The 20,464-nt window shown below is 45.0% G+C and overlaps 2 protein-coding genes across 5 annotated transcripts in view; one reads left to right on the top strand and one right to left on the bottom strand.

Moving 5' to 3' along the window:
* MYO1C (myosin IC) overlaps positions 1-10,626 on the top strand; it is a 112,414-nt gene extending 101,788 nt beyond the window's left edge. For all 3 annotated transcript variants that reach the window (XM_074974857.1, XM_074974856.1, XM_074974858.1), the window contains 4 exons: positions 202-272; positions 1,085-1,182; positions 7,694-7,793; positions 9,211-10,626. In XM_074974857.1, the coding sequence (XP_074830958.1) occupies positions 202-272; positions 1,085-1,182; positions 7,694-7,793; positions 9,211-9,237 (296 nt within the window). In that variant the 3' untranslated portion in view covers positions 9,238-10,626. The remainder of the gene's footprint in view (positions 1-201; positions 273-1,084; positions 1,183-7,693; positions 7,794-9,210) is intronic.
* Positions 10,627-17,636: 7,010 nt separating this feature from the next.
* YWHAE (tyrosine 3-monooxygenase/tryptophan 5-monooxygenase activation protein epsilon) overlaps positions 17,637-20,464 on the bottom strand; it is a 54,668-nt gene continuing 51,840 nt past the window's right edge. Inside the window, exons 6-7 of one of the 2 annotated variants that reach the window (XM_074974292.1) lie at positions 19,827-19,873; positions 17,637-17,936 (exon numbers count right to left, since the gene is read on the bottom strand). In XM_074974292.1, the coding sequence (XP_074830393.1) occupies positions 19,866-19,873 (8 nt within the window). In that variant the 3' untranslated portion in view covers positions 17,637-17,936; positions 19,827-19,865. The remainder of the gene's footprint in view (positions 17,937-19,826; positions 19,874-20,464) is intronic. The other variant, XM_074974291.1, reaches the window with a different exon arrangement.

Raw genomic sequence — 20,464 nt, 5'->3', positions numbered from 1 at the left:
GGACAGAACAATAAGGGGCTGTTTCATTATCTTCCAATTGGAGTACCGTACAACTTATTTGTCACACTCATGGAAAATTTCTAAAATGCTTGGAAAATTGATGGAGTTCTTTGTACTCAGTTCAGGCTTCACAAGGATCTAGTATTCAGACTGTCTAGGCGTCACAATATATTGGAGTCAAATGGCGTTTCTGTTTTGCAGGAATCTCAGTCAGCAGCTTGAGTGACAGTTTGTTTGTGCTCCATGTGCGCTGTGAGGATAACAAACAGAAGGTAGGGAACCTCATCTGTGTCATTCACTGTCTCACTATCCATAAGTGTTGAACATCCCAACCTGTATGAAACAGCTGCAGGTCCTGAGTTTTGGGGAGAAGGAGAGAGGGAGTATTCAGAAGAGCTAGAGAGAAGATATAAATAGATGGAATGCAGGATGGTACCTAAATCTAACTTACTCTTGATTTGTCACCTCTTTCTAATTGGGTTGGGGTTTTTTTCCTTGTTTTTTGTCATTGTCCTGTACTACAGAGATGGGTTCCCGCATAGGCGCCGACTTCCCCTCTGCCCCGTGGGTGCCCCACCCCTGCATCACCCTCGCCGTACCTGAATTCCACCCCCTTCCCCGAAGTCCCCGCCCTGCCCTGCCTCCTCCCCCTCTCTTCTGGAAAGTCCTAAGCGCTGCCAAACAGCTGTTAGGCGGGGGGGGGGCGGCACTGGAAGGGGGAGGAGCGGCGACACAGGACACTTGGGGTGGGGGGGGAGGAACTTGGCTGCCAATGGGTGCAGAGCACCCACTAATGCAGCACCCACAGAGTCAGCGCCTATGGGTTCTTGATGGATGTTCCAGCAGTTTGGATTGATTCTATATCTTGGCTTATTACTGACAGCCTCAGAAGTGTTTGAGTCCATAGTGTGTATTGGGAGATTTACATTATGATATATATATGTCCTGGACTTCTCCAGCAAGTCAAGCTCATACAAATACAGACTATCCTGCAGGTCCATGGGGCTAATTCTAGGTTCTTATACACTGAAATAAAATCTGTTATGAATTAGTGATTACAAAGATCTTTTATGGCTTTTTTCAGGGAGATGTTGTACTACAAAGTGATCATGTCATTGAGACACTAACCAAAACTGCCATGAGTGCTGACAAAATCAATAATGTCAATATCAGTCAAGGCAGGTGAGTTAAGAAAGAAGTTCCTTTTTTGTTCTGAATAGGGTACTCTGTTCAAGCCTTGTTGGAAAGTGAAAAGAGTGTTACAGTTAATCTAAACAAATGACTGACTTCAAAACCTACTTAACTGCATGTTACTAATTACGTTCTCACAGAAGTAGCAGATCACTTGTCGCTGCTGCATGATGAGACTGTAGCTGTACTGACTACCATGCTAGCCATGACATCATTACTTTTCTGTCACTGACAGAGTGATGAGTCACTGTGGTAACATGGAGCCTGTAATATTATCTATATACTTCTAAGTACAATAAGGAGTACAGTAGTTCTTCGAGTGCTTACTCAGGTCCATTCCATGTCAGGTGTGTGTGCTCACCACATGCACTGGTGCTGGAAATTTTCCCCCCAGTGGAATCCATCGGACCAGCTCCAGCGCCCTCTGGAGTTTTCGTGTATCACCAGTATAAGGAACACTGCCAGTTTCCCTTGTCTCCCTCCCCGCCCTTTCAGTTCCTTCTTACTGCCAGTGACAGTGCTGGAACATCCTCCTGCTTTGGCAAGGAACTTAGCTTAGGGACAGGGCTTGCCCCATGTCCCCGGACTTCAAACCGCTTGAGCGGTGCAAGAAGCCCATGCCAATCAACGATCCCCACCAGAGCTGCTTGAAGTGCCTGGGGGAGACCAACGTGCTTGACAGGTATAGAATCTGAAAAGGATTCAAGCCACGCACTAAGAAGGAGCGGGACATAACGCTAAGAGTGCTGGTGCTGCCAACACCTTGGGATGACAGTCCTCTCTAGAGGAAAGCCTGCACTAGGGGCACTGCAGCAATCCCCATAATCGCGGCATTGCTCCCCTGCACCGCAATGCTCAACATCACGCCAGCGGTCTCTGGAGCTGTGCTACCAGTCTTCGGAGACCCACCCAAGGCCTCAGCACCAATCTCTGGAGTTTTGGCACTGGTCCCCAGGCTCGTGGCAACGATCACCAGACACTTAGTGCCAGCCTCCTGAGGCACACTATCAGTCCCCAGAAACCCGGCACCAGTCCCTGAAGCCACAGTGCCGGTTCCCGCGGTCCCACTCTGTCACCGGAGCCCCGGCACCGATCCCCAAGCTTGAGGTGTCCATCGCCAGAATACCATTGCCTGTTTCCCCCCGAGCACCATCGCCAGACACGTGGCACCCTGATATGGAGCTGCGATACCACTCCCCAGTTGCAAAGCACTGGATCATCTGGTATGTTGGGGAAACAGAAGCAGTGGCACCGACCTGATCACCAAGGGAAGACCCTTCCTCCTTGGGCTCTGAGCATGAGGAAGTCACAGGGGCCAGGCGCACTCTGCAATGCCAATGGGTTTTCCCCCGGGGCTGCCAACAAACACGTGGCCCCAGAGCCAGTGGCCTGCACCCTGGCAGTTTTGGAACCCATGGGGCAGTCTCCCACCGTTGCAGAGTCCCAGGTACAGCACTCTGTGTTTGCGGCATCAGAAAGATGGTTGGCAACGGTCTCCTGACTGCCTCAGACAAGGGGTCACTTCAGGGTACTCAGGAGCCTCCACCAGCTTTGGATAAGGCTGCCCCAGCCGGGGAAGTGGAGGCGGTCCCTTCCCTGGTTCTAGCCTCATCTTCCTCACCCGATGAGGCAGTGATGGGACCATCACACGCGGTGCCAAGAACTACTTAAGCATGTGGCTACTAAACTTGGACTGGAAGCAGAGGAGTGTCGGAACCAGCTGACACCATATTTGACATCTTGGCTGTAGTGGCCCTATTGAGGGACAGACACCCTGCCTGTCTATGAGGGTGTCATAAAACTGGTCAAGGTCTTATGGCAGACCCTTGCCTCTCTGTCCCCTCTTGCAAAGCATGCAGAGAGAAAATACTATGTTCCTGCTAAGGGCTTTGAGTATCTTTATTTCCACCCCTCCCCGAGTTCCTTGGTTGTATCTGCTGCCAATGAGCAAGATAGGAAGGGTCAAACCAGTTCAACCCCCAAAAATAAAGACACAAAGAGGCTCAATCTTTTCCGCAGAAAAGTTTATTCAACTGCCAGCCTCCAGTTGTGTGTCGCAAACCACCAAGCCCCGCACAGGAGGTATGATTTCAATGTGTGGCAATCCATGGCGAAGTTTGCAGACTCACTGCCACAGGAATCCAGGCAGGAGTTTCTGGCCATACATAAAGAGGGTAAGACTGAGGTGAGGGCTTCCCTCCAGGAGGCCTCTGACGCAGCCAACTCCGCAGCCAGAACGATGGTGTTGGCCATTTCAACAAGATGGGTATCATGGCTGCAGTCCTCAGGCCTTTCCATGGAGGTCCAGCAGTCCGTTCAGGATCTCCCTTTTTTATGGATTGAACATGTTTCCTAAACAGATGGTTGCATGGTCTGAAACACCTTAGGGCTACATTACACTCCCTGGGCCTTTATACTCCTGTGCCTGCAAGGAAGCGATTTAAACCCCAGCAGCCTCAGAGATTTGTAGGCCAGACCAGATCAGAGCCCTACTGAAAGAAGTGCTGGCCGTATTCACCCAGTCGGGCTCTACCCGGTACACACCTGGAAATAAGCAGACATTTTGAGGGTGCCCCCAAGGGCAACCTCCCAGTCTACAACCAGGATCCAAGCACCCTTTTATTTTGAAATGGTCTCTTTCCCTACCTCCCTGCTTGGGCCACTATAACGTTGGATCAGTGAGTGCTCAGCACCATAACAGTGAGATACACCCTCCAATTTTTTTCCATCCCTTCTTCTCCCCACCCTTCCCCGTCCCTCTTCAGGGACCCTTCTCACGAGTAACTGCTCACCCAGGAGGTGCACGCCCTGCTGTGGGTGGGGGGCCATATAGGAAGTTTTCAAAAGAACTGAGAGGGAAAGGATTTTACTCCTGCTACTTTCTGATACTGAAGGCCAAAGGGGGTCTACAACCAATCTTGGCCCTGCAAGGCCTCAACAAATATCTCAAGAAGTTGAAGTTCCGCATGGTCTCTTTGGCCTCCATCATCCTCTCCCTGGATCCTGGAGACGTGTACGTCTCAACTTAAAAGAATGTGAACTTTCATATTTCTATTTTCCATGGGAACAGAAGGCTCCTATGGTTCGTCGTCGGGCAGACTCACTACCAATTTACAGTGCTCCCATTCGGCCTAGCAACAGCCCCAAGAGTGTTTACAAAATGTCTGGCAGTGGTCACAGCCTACCTCAGACGTCAGGGTGTTCAAATTTACCCATACCTTGACAATTGGCTCATCAAGGGTCACTCGAGAGTACAGGTCTGTAGTCCAAGCCACCTGCCAAGCGCTGGGCCTGTTGATAAATGAACAAAAATCAACACTGGTGCCAGTGCAAAGGATAAGAGTTTATAGAAGTCCTCAACTCTACTCGCACCAGAGCCTTCTTACTGGAGCCAGATTCTTGAGCAATGTTGGATCTGATTGTCCAAGTCACAACCCATCCACTCGGCAAGCCCAGGTATGCCCGGGACTGCTAGGGATGACATACATGGCAGTATGCATCTATGTGGTTCAGCATGCAAGACTGCAATCTCAGACCACTGCAGATGTGGCTGACGTCCATCTACTCCCCAGTCAGGCATCACTTGGACAAGTTCCTCACAATTCCACCACAAATACTTACCTCCTTTGCATGGTGGTTGAACCTACACAATGTAACCAGAGGAGTTCCGTTTGCAACCCCATGGTCCCTGGTGTCAGATGCCTTGGACTTGGGGTTGGGAGCCCATCTTGGTCCCTCAGGACTCGAGGCTTATGGTCCCAACAGGAGCTGTTGTTAAATATAAAGGTCAGAGAGCTCAGGGCCATCCATCTGGCTTGTGAAATATTCCTTCCCCAGCTCTCAGGCAAGGTAGTGCAAGCGTTGTCAACGAACATGGGGGAGCGTGGTCATTGGCCCTCTGCCCAGAAGCCCTTAGCCTGTGAGACTTCTGTATCCAACACACTATCCATCTGGAAGCCTTGCTTCCCCGGGGTTCGGAACACGCTGGCAGATCGCCTTAGCAGGTCCTTCTTCTCTCACCGTAAGTGGTCCCTCCACCTAGAGGTCATCAGGACCATCTTCCAGAGGTGGGGAACTCCTCAAATGGACCCACTGACTACCAGGCAAAACAGAAAATGCTACCAGTTTAGTTCCCTGCCAGGTCTCGACAGCGGTTCACTATCCAATGCCTTTCTTCTATCATGGGCAGGCGACCTGATGTATACCTTCCCACCAATCCCACTCATCAGCAAGGTCCTCCTGAAGATAAAGACAGACTAACCGTGAGTCATTATGATAGCCCCGGCATGGTTTTGCCAGGATTGGTTTGGCATGCTCATGGATTTAGCGGCGGCAGCCCTTTGGACATTTGCCAGCCACCCAGATCTGCTCTCGTGGGACCCGAACCTTGCCTCCCTACTAAACCTGACAGCATGGATGCTGTATGGCTAAGCCTCGAGGAACAGGCCTCCTCCACACAGGCCCAGCAGGTTTCTCTTACAAAACAGAAAACCCTCCACCAGAGCAACTTGGCTAAGTAGAAACAATTCAGCTGCTGGGCATCTGAATGGAACTTTTCTCCAGCTCAAGTCTTTTTTTACAATCCATTCTGGAATACCTGCTCCATTTAATGCACCAAGGTCTGACACTCATCAGTCAAGGTACACCTGGCAGGCATATCGGCTTTCCACTCTCACATCCAAGGTAGATCAGTCTTCTTACAAGCAATGATGATGGACCTGCAGAAAGAGTCTTTCAAGGCGTTTAAAGAATCTCTTAAATGCCTTGAAAGACTCTTTCCGCAGGTCCATGATCCGGTTTCCTAACGGGATCTCAACCTGGTCCTTGCCAAGCTCACTGGTCCTCCCTTAGAGGCCCTTGCCTCCTGCTCTCTTACATCTTTTGTGGAAGGTCGCCCTCCTTGTAGCCATCACTTTGGTGAGACGAATCTCCAAGATTAAGGCCCTGACCTCAGAATCCCTCTGTTATGGTGTTCTACAAGGACAAAGTCCAACTGCGCCCCAACCCAGCCTTCATGCCAAAGGTGGTATCGCAGTTCCATGTCAGTCAGGGTATCTTCCTGCCAGTGTTCTTCCCAAAACCATAAAATTCCAGCAAGGAGATGCGTTTGCATATTCTGAACATCAGATATGCCCTGGCCAACTTTGAGCCAGCCAAGCCCTTCTGCAGGTCTACTCAACTTTTCATTGTGGTGGCTGACAGGATGAAGGATCTCCCAGTGTCATCTCAGAGAATTTTCTCCTAGATCACCACCTGCTTGTGGATTGAGCTACCACTGGTGGGACTCAAGAACCTGAGGAGAGAGCACGACCAGTCTGTCTATATGGTCCCGGTTCGGTCTGTACACAGGGAGGGTGGGTGGGACGGAAGGAGGGAACAGAATTGGAGAGAATATCCCAATTCTACCATGCTCAGGACCCAGTGGTCTGAAGTTACTTGAGCCCAGGCATGGTAGAAATGGGACAGGTGGTTCACAAAGGGAGGAGCAGGATCCGGGCATTGAACTGGTGCTCCATCCTGGGGCGCACCTTCAAAAGTTTGGCTTTGAGCTCGAAGGCTGCTTAGCTGAGCCCTGGCCCTGGCTGAAGGAGGACTGAGATTGGTGCCTCCTGTTACTCCTGCTCCGCTTCCTAGCAGAGGTCCCCAGTCAGGACATCTTTTCGTCGCACTACGCCATCACGCAGCAGGCTAGAGATGATGTCGTGTTTGGTAGAGCAGTGCTTCAGTCTACAACTCTGTGAACTCTGGCCCCTCCTCCTGGGGACTGCTTGGAATCACCTACTTGGAATTGACATGAGCAATCACGCAAAGAAGAAAAAACGGTTATCTACCTTTTGTAACTCTTGTTCTTCGAGACGTGTTGCTCATGTCCATTCCAAGACCCACCCGCTTCCCCTCTGTCAGCGTAATCCGGCAAGAAGGAAATGAAGAGGGGGCGGGTCAGCAGGGCCAGAGCGCCACAGCCGACCCGACGAGTATTGCTAGGGAAAAAACGTACTGACGATTGTGCACGTGGCATGCACGCACCTACTTGGAATGGATATAAGCAACACATCTCGAAGAACAACACTTAAAGAAAAACCTGGTTTTTCTTTGAGATGTGTTGAGTCATGGAATGGACATGAGCGTTCTCCTTCCCCTGTGTCAGAGTTCTGGCAAGACGGAAATGAGGGGAGGGGCACAGCGGTGTCCCTTATACCAGCGCATACATGGGCGATTCCAGATACCACTGGGGGAAAAACTTAAGGCACCAGTGCATGTGGTGCGCATATACACCTGACATGGAATGGACACGAGGAACACATCAACAGTTGAGAGAGGCACGTAACCGTTTTTGGAAGTATTTGCATTGTACTGTAGCATTAAGCAAGTGTTGCTGTGCTCAGAGACAGACAAACATTTCCTGTAAAATAGCCACAATTATACTGATCATGAACAAGTTGGGAGTTAGCTAAGATACCACTTACAAACCATGTGAGGACTCTTCCGTTGTTTCTTTCAGCATAAAATTTACAATTGGGCAAGGCAAAGAAGGAATAATTGACTTTACTTCAGGATCTGAACTGCTCATAGCCAAAGCCAAAAATGGCCACCTTGCTGTGGTAAGTGTCTTCTGTTGTAAGAGTTTGCACAGCTTGGGAAGGAAAGTAATTAATCTAAATGTGTTTAGAAAAGTGGGTTTTAAGTTATGGTAGTCTTTGTTTTATACAGCATCCCTGACACACGTCAAGTCCCCTACACAACACAGGAAGCATTTGCATCCCAACTTCTCGCCCATTCTGAGACATTTGAGGGCAGCACACCTCTTTTCCTGCAATTACCAGAAATTGTTCAGACCTGGCCATGCTGCTTCTCTACCTGTAGTGATGCAGTTCAGTATTCCCACCTTATCTGTTCCAAACCCACATTATAAAGTGTTGTTTTTAGAGCAGCAGTAAGAAAAAATCCTTTACTCCAATCTCGGCTCCCCTCTGGGACTGAAATAGCCATATTGCAGCTTGAACAGGACTACTTGTCATACTCCTCCAGATTTGTTCCCCTCTGCTATCATGTCACAGCAGGCCAAATGGAGCAGTGTGAAGGCTCCATCTGTGAGACCCCCTCTCAGGAGCCACAGAAAGGGGAGCTCTCCCATATTTACAGCACAGAGGTCCTCGCTGTGCCAGCTGAATAGAGCTGTCTGTTTTGCTGGTTGGGGTCCCCAATGTGCAAACATGCTAAGATTCCTCAGCGAGGAGCCCAGCAAATTGAACAATCCTTTCAGGTCAAAGACTCTCCAGAGGTAAGTCCAAACCCACTGAATCTAAAGTCTCCATCCCTGTTTCAGACTGGTCAAGAGGTCAGTCCCAGATGGGAAATAACTTTCCACTCCTCTCCCCCCAAGGCGGAACCATCTAAGATAGCAGCCCTACAGACTGGGGTTTTGAGGAGGGCAAGTGAGAGGAGAGTTACTTATTCACATAAAACAGAAGACTTTACATAACAGAATTGTTGGAATTTGGCCAGGACACTGAAACCAGCATCCCTTTTCTGGGCTATGGACATCTTCCATAGCCCCAAGTGGTCAAAGCCCCTGTTTGCTCTTATGCCTATATTATGATGTATCGCAAAATATTCTATGATTTTCAATCCTTTGGGACTGTCCATAGTGTTTGCCAATTAGAAAAACTTTATGTGGACTCAGTTTCTACCACATGGAACAAGCAAAGCAGATCTTCCTCCAGTGATAACCCTGGTAGAAGTTCCAGGCTACTGGGGTAAACAGTTGGGAGTCTGCATGAGATTTAAGAGATACTGTCTCCCTGACTTCCTGCACTGGCAAATTGGTGCGTTTGCTTCCTGATTTACAGAATCTGGCTGAATTTGTTAGATCAGGACAAGTTCTTATTTATTCTGCATATCATACGGGGTAACTCTGCTCCAGTCCAGACTTCAGTATCTTCATGGGGTAATTGTTAAAAAAGTTTGCAGTATCTTTGTTTCCATTCCACATTCTAGATTCTTTGTCTTTCTCCGCAGGTTGCTCCTCGTTTGAATTCTCGATGATAACATTTGTCAGCAGGAAGGGATCTGGATTGCCTTTTATACCAGTGGCTGGACATACTGGCCTGCAGTCTTTTTTTTTTTTTTTTTTTTTTTTTTTTGCTGCTTTGCTCATTTTCTTAATAGTTACCAAAGAACTACACTTCCATAAAACAAAGCGAAAACAAGAGAATGTAATCTGAAACTACCCCCAAAAAAGCACCTTCTCTTTCCCGCTCCTACTGGCAACTACTTGGGTCTGAGTTTGTTTCCACAGCTGGGGCTTGTGAAACTCATGTATTCGGCTGGCCTCAGGGGGAGTTAAGGTTGTCATTGCTGCAGAGACCAAGCCCTGAAGTGAAATTACCAGCTTTTTCTCATCTGTCCTGATACATACATACAAAAGCATGATCATAAGAAATACGAAGTGGCAGATCTGTATTGGCCAACTCAATAAAGTGCCAGACTTTATCATCTGAGAACATTTTATGAAGAATTTTGCTTTGTCACTTTCTGATGCTTTGTATAAAAATATTAAAAAGCCATATTATATAAATGAGTAAAACCCTGTGAATATTTTTTAGCTCAGTGGGTGAGTTGCACTATAAAACGCAGAGAGTCTGTGGGAACTTTTGAGCTTTTTAAAAACAATTATGGAGGTAATGTAGCAACTGTACTCTTTTAAAGCACCCTTTCATCTGGAACCTGCCTTCCAAAGGTGTCCCCCCTTACCCTTTTCTTCTTGTACTATAATGCCTGTTTCTTATGCCTAAACATGTGCATAAAAGACTGCCTCCTTTTTGCAGCCACACAACTCTTCCCCCCCTCCCCTCCACCTGAAAGAGCATGTGTGTTTATTGGTCCTGGCCACATGGCTGGTATTGGTGAAAGATTCACAAATGACCTGTTCTGTTAAAGCCCCTGGTCTCTCTGCCCAAGCTGCTATTTGCTGCAGTTAGCAGCACCGTAGGCAAGTCGCTGCATATTGGCAGGAGTACCTAGGCATTTGCAGTCTCAAACACACCCAGGGCTTAGACATAGCCTTCCACAAACAAACACTGTTTTAAAGGTGGTTTATTTATCCCCCACCTGGATTACTGCTTGGCCACATGGTGCCTGCACTTTGTGGAATCTTGCCATTAAATTCCATGCTATATCATTTTACACTGAACTGTGTCTGTTAAAAGAAAAGGAGGACTTGTGGCACCTTAGAGACTAACCAATTTATTTGAGCATGAGCTTTCGTGAGCTACCGCTCACTTCATCGGATACATACTGTGGAAATTGCAGAAGACATTATATACACAGACACCATGAAAGAATACCGCCTCCCACCCCACTCTCCTGCTGGTAATAGCTTATCTAAAGTGATCATCAAGTGTCTGTTAAAATATTCACCAAAACTGCACAAGGGGGAAGAGAGGAAGAGCACTACTGAGACAAATAGCACTAAATATGAAGGGTTTGGGTTTGTTTGTTTTTTGTTATACATAAATTTAGGAGGAAAAAGCTTGGTGGTGAATGCTTTCTAGTAAACAGCTGAATCACAGTGAGATGCAACTGCCACAGTCAACATTCTCCTGGTAAAGATAGGCTGTAAGGCACCATGTACTTGCCTTCTTTGGGGCAGAGCATGCCTTCACCATTCCATCTGTAATCATGGGACAGTGGCAGGCCCACTTTAAGCTCAAAAAATGAGCATGCTGCCACTGGTGTGCAATGAGCTCACTCTAATACTTTTTTTCTACTTTGTGTGCTATCAGATAAACACTGCCTCAAGCATGGAATGCTGTACACCCTATAGTGTATATACACTATATTAATGCTGTATACACTCAATGATGTAATCCCAAAAGTCTGCTAAATAAACTTTTTTTTTTTTTTTTTTAACAAAAAAGCTGAAGCTTTGAGTCATTTTTGTTTATTGTTAAGAGTTTCTACTAAAGGCTATTGCAACAGGTGAACTAAAGTGAGTTTGTTAGCAACTACCCTAAAAACGATAACATTCTTACCCTCTAATGCTGTGCCTCTAAAAGTATCATCTGGCACTCTTGTTGTGCCTGAAGCTTAACTTGTATAATTAGTGTCACTCCCCCATGCTCTGTAACAATTTGACTGGGAAGGGTAGAAGTTTAGTAGTACATAAATGAGCCAAGCCCTGCTGTTGGCTATTGCATACGAATGCAGCCTTTGAACCATTCCCATCAGGTCTCTGCCTGCTGGAAGTAAAGCACCTAAGATGAGAAGCCAATTTGAGAGAAGTGCAGATGAGTAAGCTGTGGTCTACATTAAAAACTTAAATCAGTATAAAATATGTGACTGAGTGTAGTAAGGCAACACCCATGAGCAGTAGTTGTTTATTATCTAACCCCCTCAGATGTAACTAGGGGTGTTAACAGGAAGGTATCGCCTATCATGTAGCTACAGCCTTTTGGGGAGGTGGTGGACCTATGCCAATAGGAGAAGCTTTCCAACCACTGTAAGTAGCATCTTCATTAAATGCTGCAGTGTAGACAAACTCTAAACCTGTGCCTTAGAGAAACATAAAACCTGTAACTAAGGAGAAGTGGGATGAGGAGAGAAAAAGCAGAATGTTATAATAGGCATGTTTCTCATACTGTCCTGCAATGAACTAGTCTTAGCCCAATATTAGGCACTAGCTTTAATCAGTGAGCTGGAAATAGACCTAAAATCCCTTAGTAAAATGTGCATGTAACAAAAGTTGAGGCCACAGTAAATAATGATGGTGCCCAGGTATTTATGACCTGACCCATTCAATAAAGTGGGCTCACCTGACTAACATACACATTTTAGTATAGCCAATAGCAATATTACACATCCAGGCATAAAGACTATCCCAGTTTACATGATGAAGCACTACAGGCTACCAAACAGTAGATTACGCCTGGTCTACAATTCAGTTTTGTTGACAGAGCAGTGGTAGTGCACACACTGAAATTCTGCTACTAATTTAACTCCACTCATATACTAACATAATAAAAAAACCCTCAATGAGTGGTATAGGTCTTTTTGCAACTATGACCATGTCTACACTAAAGTTGAGCTACTTTGTGGAAAATTAAAGGTAACAAGATGGAATCTGGAGTCAAATGGGCAAATCACATGTCAATGGCTGCTTCACTTAGTCATAGCAGAGGCCATACCCATTAGAGGCAGATAAGCTTCTTCCAGGTCCACTGTGTTAATTGATGAGCTATCACTTGACTAGCCTTGAAAAGGCTAACAGTGCCCATCTTTAAAAAAGGGAAGAAGGAGGATCCTGGGAACTACAGGCCAGTCAGCCTCACCTCAGTCCCCGGAAAAATCATGGAGCAGGTCCTCAAGGAATCAATCCTGAAGCACTTACACGAGAGTAAAGTGATCAGTAACAGTCAGCATGGATTCACCAAGGGAAGGTCATGCCTGACTAATCTAATCGCCTTCTATGATGAGATTACTGATTCTGTGGATGAAGGGAAAGCAGTGGATGTATTGTTTCTTGACTTTAGCAAAGCTTTTGACACGGTCTCCCACAGTATTCTTGTCAGCAAGTTAAAGAAGTATGGGCTGGATGAATGTACTATAAGGTGGGTAGAAAGTTGGCTAGATTGTCAGGCTCAACGGGTAGTGATCAATGGCTCCATGTCTAGTTGGCAGCCGGTGTCAAGTGGAGTGCCCCAGGGGTCGGTCCTGGGGCCGGTTTTGTTCAATATCTTCATAAATGATCTGGAGGATGGTATGGATTGCACTCTCAGCAAATTTGCGGATGATACTAAACTGGGAGGAGTGGTAGATACGCTGGAGGGCAGAGATAGGATACAGAGGGACCTAGACAAATTGGAGGATTGGGCCAAAAGAAACCTGATGAGGTTCAATAAGGATAAGTGCAGGGTCCTGCACTTAGGACGGAAGAACCCAATGCACAGCTACAGACTAGGGACTGAATGGCTAGGCAGCAGTTCTGCGGAAAAGGACCTAGGGGTGACAGTGGACGAGAAGCTGGATATGAGTCAGCAGTGTGCCCTTGTTGCCAAGAAGGCCAATGGCATTTTGGGATGTATAAGTAGGGGCATAGCAAGCAGATCGAGGGACGTGATCGTTCCCCTCTATTCGACATTGGTGAGGCCTCATCTGGAGTACTGTGTCCCGTTTTGGGCCTCACACTACAAGAAGGATGTGGATAAATTGGAGAGAGTCCAGCGGAGGGCAACAAAAATGATTAGGGGTCTGGAACACATGACTTATGAGGAGAGGCTGAGGGAACTGGGATTGTTTAGTCTGCAGAAGAGAAGAATGAGGGGGGATTTGATAGCTGCTTTCAACTACCTGAGAGGTGGTTCCAGAGAGGATGGTTCTAGACTATTCTCAGTGGTAGAAGATGACAGGACAAGGAGTAATGGTCTCAAGTTGCAGTGGGGGAGGTTTAGGTTGGATATTAGGAAAAACTTTTTCACTAGGAGGGTGGTGAAACACTGGAATGCGTTACCTAGGGAGGTGGTAGAATCTCCTTCCTTGGAAGTTTTTAAGGTCAGGCTTGACAAAGCCTTGGCTGGGATGATTTGATTGGGGATTGGTCCTGCTTTGAGCAGGGGGGTTGGACTAGATGACCTCTTGAGGTCCCTTCCAACCCTGATATTCTGTGATTCTGTGATACTTCATTCACAATGTAAGTATTACCAAAGGAGCAAACATTTGCAACACTGGTAGTTAATATTCATAACTTCAGATACAAAATGGTGAATACATGCAAGTAGCATAATCATTCAACAAGTCAGCTTTTCCATAGACAACTTACATCCCCTAATTGCAACAAATCTTGAACAAAGTATGTAACAGTGGTAGCAACAGTGATCTACATGGTCATATTTTGATCATAACACATCATTGTCAGTCCACGCTGCTTTGGATAGTTATCAGGCAGAACCAGTCATCAACACTGGATGCATGCTGTCTGGAATGGTAGTTGAAGCATGAAGGAACATATGAATCTTTAGTGCATCTGGCATGTAAATATCTTGTGATGCCAACTACAACACTGCCATGCGAATGCCTGTTCTGCTTTTCAGGTGACATTTTAAACAAGATGCAGGCAGTATTATTTCCCACAACTATAAACAAACTTGTTTGAGCAATTGGCTGAACAAGAAGCAGGGCTCAGGGGACTTGTAGGTTCTAAAGTTTTACATGGAGTGGGCTCCCCGCTTTGAAAAAAAACAAAACAATTCTACAATTGTAAGTTCAACTTTCATGATACAGAGACTGTACTACAGTACTTTTATTAGGTGAATTGAAAAATACTATTTTTTGCCTCTTTTACAGTGCAAATTCATCAAAAATATAAAGTGAGAACTGTATACTTTGTATTATAATTGAAATCAATATTTGAAAATGTAGACAAACAATACCACCAAATATTGGTTGAACAGTGTGCTTAATTGCATGATTGAGATTAATTTTTTTAATTATTTGATAGCCTTAGCATGTAGTAATGTTCTAATTCTGGAAAGGGCTGGTGGGAGATAGCTCTGAGGCAACAGAGAGCAGCTACTGACCCTACTACTGCTACTGACCCTGCTACGCCCCTCCCCCCGCCGCCTCCAGAAAAAGGTTGAGGGACCATACTTGCAATTCTGTCTACTCATGTAAGGCACTGCTTTTGAAAGCATGCAGGGGGACCTAGGATGTCAAATGACAGTTCATGTTTGTTTTTAATGAAGGAGGGGGCTGACAATATCTGGCTGGACTTGGCTGCCTGTGAAGGGCCTGTATAGTGAGATGACCACTCCTTCAGGTAAAAATCTCTCCCCCTTAGAAACACTGAGTCCCTGACCACCAGGGATATTTTCACTACTGAAGATAAATGTGGCTATCGGGTTAAATTCTGACTGTTGCCCACTAAGGAACTGTCTGGCCTCCTAATATGGAGGCCGGGGAGATCAAGAGAAGTAAATAAGGGATGGGCTGAGGCCCCTTAGTACCTGCCAGTTCTTCCACAGCTGGACCTGCTGTCCCTCTCATCACTCCATAGTCACCTGCTGGGCAGAGAAGGTGGTGAAGACAAGCACCCTGTAACAGAATCTGGGAACAATGGCATTAGGACATGGCAATCAGCAGCAGCCGCTGATCACAACCACCTGTTATTTTCCCAGTCCTTTAAGGGTGGCATAAAATCCCTATCCCATTATTCAGTCTTTCCAGCATGCACGATATACAGCTATACCTTTATCTGGGGCAGCTGCAGACCTCCCAGGCATTATTTCACAATATGCAGTTCATTCTTCTGAGTCTAGCTCACCTTTAAAAAATATATATATTTTACTATTTGATTCTCTGTGAAGGTGTGCAAGGTAAATATACTAATTTTATTAGTTTACTTCCCCTTTGGCAGTTTGCCTCATCATCCTGCTTCAGCAGCAGGAGCAAAAATGGACTCCCAATACTCTGAAAATGTTTCAAGTGGCTAATGCTCTCCTGTTCTCAAAGAAACTGGGCTTATTTGTCTCCCTGTGTCTCGGTCTCTCAATGTAGGCACTTGCCTGGAGCTAACCCTAGAACCTCTCTGGGCAGGATCCACATCAGACAGATATGTCTTTCTCCTGGAAACCTCACCTTGGGATAACAGTATGGGAGCACCTGGTATAGAAGAGGCAGCAGGGAGAGAGAACTGGGCTCAAATGCCCCTTACCAGATTCTTCGGTGTTGGTATCGTCCATACTCTGTCTGGTCCCCTCCATCCACAACCTGCAAGCTGAGGGGCAGCTGAGCTCCATAGTCAAGGGGTGTGTGGCTGCTGGTGTGGGTTGTAAGGACTCAGGAGTGACCTCCCATCTGGTATGCTGCCCTTCAACTTCATTCCTCTCATGGAGATAGAAGTGGGGCTGCTTTCCCTGGAGCATGTTCTTTTCCAATCTGCTGCCTCTTTTTTCCTGCCTGAAGGGGAACCCTATCCAATCTGGGCTGCTTCTTACCCAGTGGACCTACCTTCTCCCAACTTGCTTGGCATGGGGGAGAAAGGGCATGCAGAGGCAACTCCACTTGGGCTGGGCTGAGGAAAAATTACATCCTAACTGCAGAATCAGCTGAGCTCCCAACAAATGGAGCTGAGGGGACAATCTCCCCCAGAAAAAGCAAACAGCCATGGGACACAGCTGGTTAACATTACTGAACCACGTTTTAGTTTAAAAATCTGAAATACAGTTTGGAATTTTTCTCAGAACACTGTGGCAGCAAAGAGGGTATGGTTGAGCCTGCCTGCTGCTGTGACAGCAGGAAAAAAAAATGGAGGGAACTTCCAGAGGCAGGGCAGTACCCCTCAGCCAGTGACTGACAAGTCTGGTTCTGGCTCCAAGCTGCATGCAGGCTGAAGAACCCCATTGTAACAGATCTGGCACAAACAAACAATAAGCTAACATACAGCTTGTGTTACATACACTAATGGCTCCAGTTCTTTAGAAATGGGGACTAAGTTTCAAAAGTGATCAGCAATTTTGGGTATTCAACCACAGACACCTTAAAGGGGCCTGATTTCAAAAGGGTCTCAAGTTGGGCACCCAAAATCTAGTAACTTGTGAAAATCCGTCATACTATAGAAACAAGCCCTTCAAAAGCTCAGTGAGTCCGTCTGAATTTCCTTTACCAAATACTTGTTACTAGTGTTTAAATGTAAGCCATCCTGCTTATATTTTTTCATTCCCACTATTACCCTCCCCCCTCCTTTGATGTGTTCAAATTTTCCTGCTACTTGTAATGTATGAAAGTCTACTCTAGCTAATCCAAGTATAAAAGAGGAACTCACAGTAATATTTGGCATTTTTTAATTTAGGTTTGTTTTATTTAAGTTTAATGTTAATTCCATGCTGTGTTTCAGTAAGAACAATACAGATTCTGTATCTGTGGCTCCAGTCAGATATCCAGTAGTACAAATTAGCTTCAAGTTACACATACTGAACAAAAGAGGTTGAGCGAGCGAAGGGGAATAGGGATGGGGAAGGGAAAAAAAATATTGAACACGCATGCAGGCTTTTCAATGCCACCTTCAATGCTAACCTGCTTTGAGGAAAAGTAAAAAGTAGGCAAGAATGAGCAGCCACGGATTGTTGAACTGTTACCAGCACCATATTTTTCAGCAACATTTCAGCAGTTTGGAAACTTTTTTTTAAACAGTAAAATCACTACAATAAACGTTCCAATGCAACCTGAAACTTCAAGCTAAACACCCAATTAAGTTTAAACACTGGTATAAAATTCAGTTTAAACAATTATAAAAAAGGAAAAATGCCACCACATGCGCCCTACAGTGCGATAACAAATCTCTCCCCTAAAAGTCTAATGGCTTTCAGATGTAATATTCACTTCTAATAATCGTCACATCTGGCAGAAGACAATACAGTAATGCTGAAAAAACCTTTATGCAGTCCTGTTAGTGTCTTAAAGAACCTAAAAGCTGGCACCAGTAAAATCCACAGAAATTCACTCTTGCCTTTAAGAACTTTTAAACTGTGTAAAAAAAAGAAAAAAAAAAAGAAAAAAAAAGAAACCCAATAGGGCAGGAACCTAAATTCTGAGACCCAATGTAAAAGTCAGATTTGGTGGTTCTCAGAGTGACACTGAGGGATTTGTTGGGGAGGGTGGGTGTGGTCAGAGATGGGTTCTCTTGTTGGCCTTGGTGTCTCACTGGTTTTCATCTTCCACATCCTGCAGCGCTTCTTTATTCTGTTCTTCACCTACAAAAAGGTGTAAAAAAAGTAGTCAGCTGCTTCATCATTTCCATACAGGAGCCCTACAAAGTTGCTAACATCTTGACATTGATTGTTTTCATGCAGTTTAATCATATATAGAACATACTTATAAAACCAGTTTTAATGTAAAGTCCTTCCAAGGAAAAAGTTCTGCACTCCAAACCTGCCACATTTTACAAAACACTGAATTATGCCACAGGCTATTAGTACATGTTCCCAGCTAAAAGGACAGAGACACCCAAGAACCAATAAAGTGACAATGAAAAGATGCACGTATGAAACTAGATGCTCTCTAAAAAGGGACAACCAAGACAAAATTATGGAGTAACTGTCACACAATCCTAGTGACAACTACAACCAAACAGATCAAATTGTACTTCCCTAATAACCTCACTTTTACTATTAAAATGAAGAACGTTGACTTAAATAAAGAAATGGTGTTTAACACACTGGTATTTAGAAAATGAAACATCTACCACTCATTTTGCTTAGGCCTGATCTGCATTTGGAAATTTAGTTGGCATAGCTCTCGTTTAGGTGTGTGGAAAAAAATCCACCATCCCCAATCAACATAGCTACATTGGCAAAAGCCCAAGTGTAGATGCAGTTCTACTGGCAAAAAAAAGTCCTTTTGCTGGTATAGTTTATTTTGTTCAGGGAACTAGTATAAGCTATTCTGGCAAAAGAACTTGTCTGTAATGGCTGCATCTCCACTGGGAGAGTTTATGAGGACAGCTACTTCAGGCAAGCCCCTTCTAGTGTAGAGAAGGCCACCTCAGTCTCAGTGCTACAGTCAATTTTGCAAAAGAACTCCACTGAAGTTGCACAGTATGTTAGTCTCACCAATCAAAATTGGTATGAATATATTTTCCAACTTTGCAACTCCTATGCAGGAAAACAAGCCCAAAATCCTGGACTTTAGGTTAAAGATCACATTTTAGGCATTTTCCCTCTTGCTTCTTTTTTATGCCAATTAGTTTGGAGCTATACAACTGGTCCGTAACATGCAGTGAAAAACCAGCTTTCATTTTAACTGTTGCCTACAAATGAGGTCTAAACTAGTTGTCCCCTCCCACTCCCTCAACTAGAAGCATGCATGCCATCTGTCTATGCCTTTTCCTGAAATCCAATGGAACTACATAAAGTGAACAACTCTAAACATATGTAAGCAAATGCTGCAACATGTGAAAGGGTCAAATCAATTGATGAAGTAATTAAGGTAGATCTTTTTCTATACAACTACTCTTAACCACAATGAAACAGTTCTGCCTCCAGGGACAACATATAAACAGGATTATCCATTCACAGTTTGCTGTAAAATCCAATCAAAGCACTCAAATGACATCTGGCTTCCAATCAAAATGCCTGCGACGGGCGTCTCCAGATACAGGATTAGCACTAGGTATGGGATTAGCACAATGTAAGAGAGGTTTTGGAAGATGTAGCTTAAAAGACCTACATGTACAAAAAAACACCACACAAAATTATATGACAGATCAACTCAATTTAAAGAGAAAAAACAGTAGAAGACCTAACCCAGGAAGATGGTTAATATGTACAGAAGATCTGAACATGCTCTAACAGGCATACTTAAGCAAATACTATAAAACAGACCAAAGTGAAGTACTTTTCATGCCCAAGTATTCTTAATATCTATCCAGTCCAGGTACAAAAATGCCTAAGTCAGTTTGGGTCAGTTACATTTGATGCAGGGTTGGGGAGACAGGTCATGAATGGGTAGAAGAGTGCTTAGCCTTGGAATGGAGTCAGATACAAGCAATTTATCAGCTGCAGGATAGTGGTATGCAAAGCATCATTAGTGACAAGATGAAAACTGAAGTTGAAGAACTTCACTGAGCCATGATGAGGACTTACAAAGTAGAGTTTTTGGGAAATGAACAGTTGGACTTTCCTTTAGGAATCTACATAGCAGGAAAGAAGGGGAAAACAGAAATCATATGAAAGACAACATTACAAGCATGAAAATAAATTAACAGCTTGGATATGACACATGGTTAAAAGATATGAGATGGACAGCTGTAGAAGCCCAGTGACACCAAATGTTAAGGAACAGTGATAGAGAACCTACAGAATTCAATCAAAAGTGAACAGAAGTAGTTAAAGCCAAACTATAACTACAGTTTTATTGGGTCATTGATTTATCAAATAAATTAGTAGTTATATAGTAAAATAAAGGCCCACCTTTTCAATTTTTTTAAGACATTTCTCAAATGTACACATAAACAGGTGTATATACATTATGCTTTTCGTATACATCAGTGCCCATATTAAATGGGTTCACAATGAATAGGACCCTACCACATTCATGGCCATGAAAAACACATCATGGACCGTGAAATCTGGTCTTTTTGTGCTTTTACCCTGTACTATACAGATGTTACAGTGGAGACCAGCATTTCTCAAACTGGGAGTCCTGACCCAAAAGGGAGTTAGTTGCAAGGTGATTTTTAGGGAGTCACTGTATTGCCACCCTTACTTCTGCACTGCCTTCA

This window comes from Natator depressus, chromosome 17 (genome assembly GCF_965152275.1).
Source record: "Natator depressus isolate rNatDep1 chromosome 17, rNatDep2.hap1, whole genome shotgun sequence".
Lineage (NCBI taxonomy): Eukaryota > Metazoa > Chordata > Testudines > Cheloniidae > Natator > Natator depressus.
Note: the sequence above shows the minus strand (reverse complement) of the source record. Positions and strands in the feature narration are given on the sequence as shown.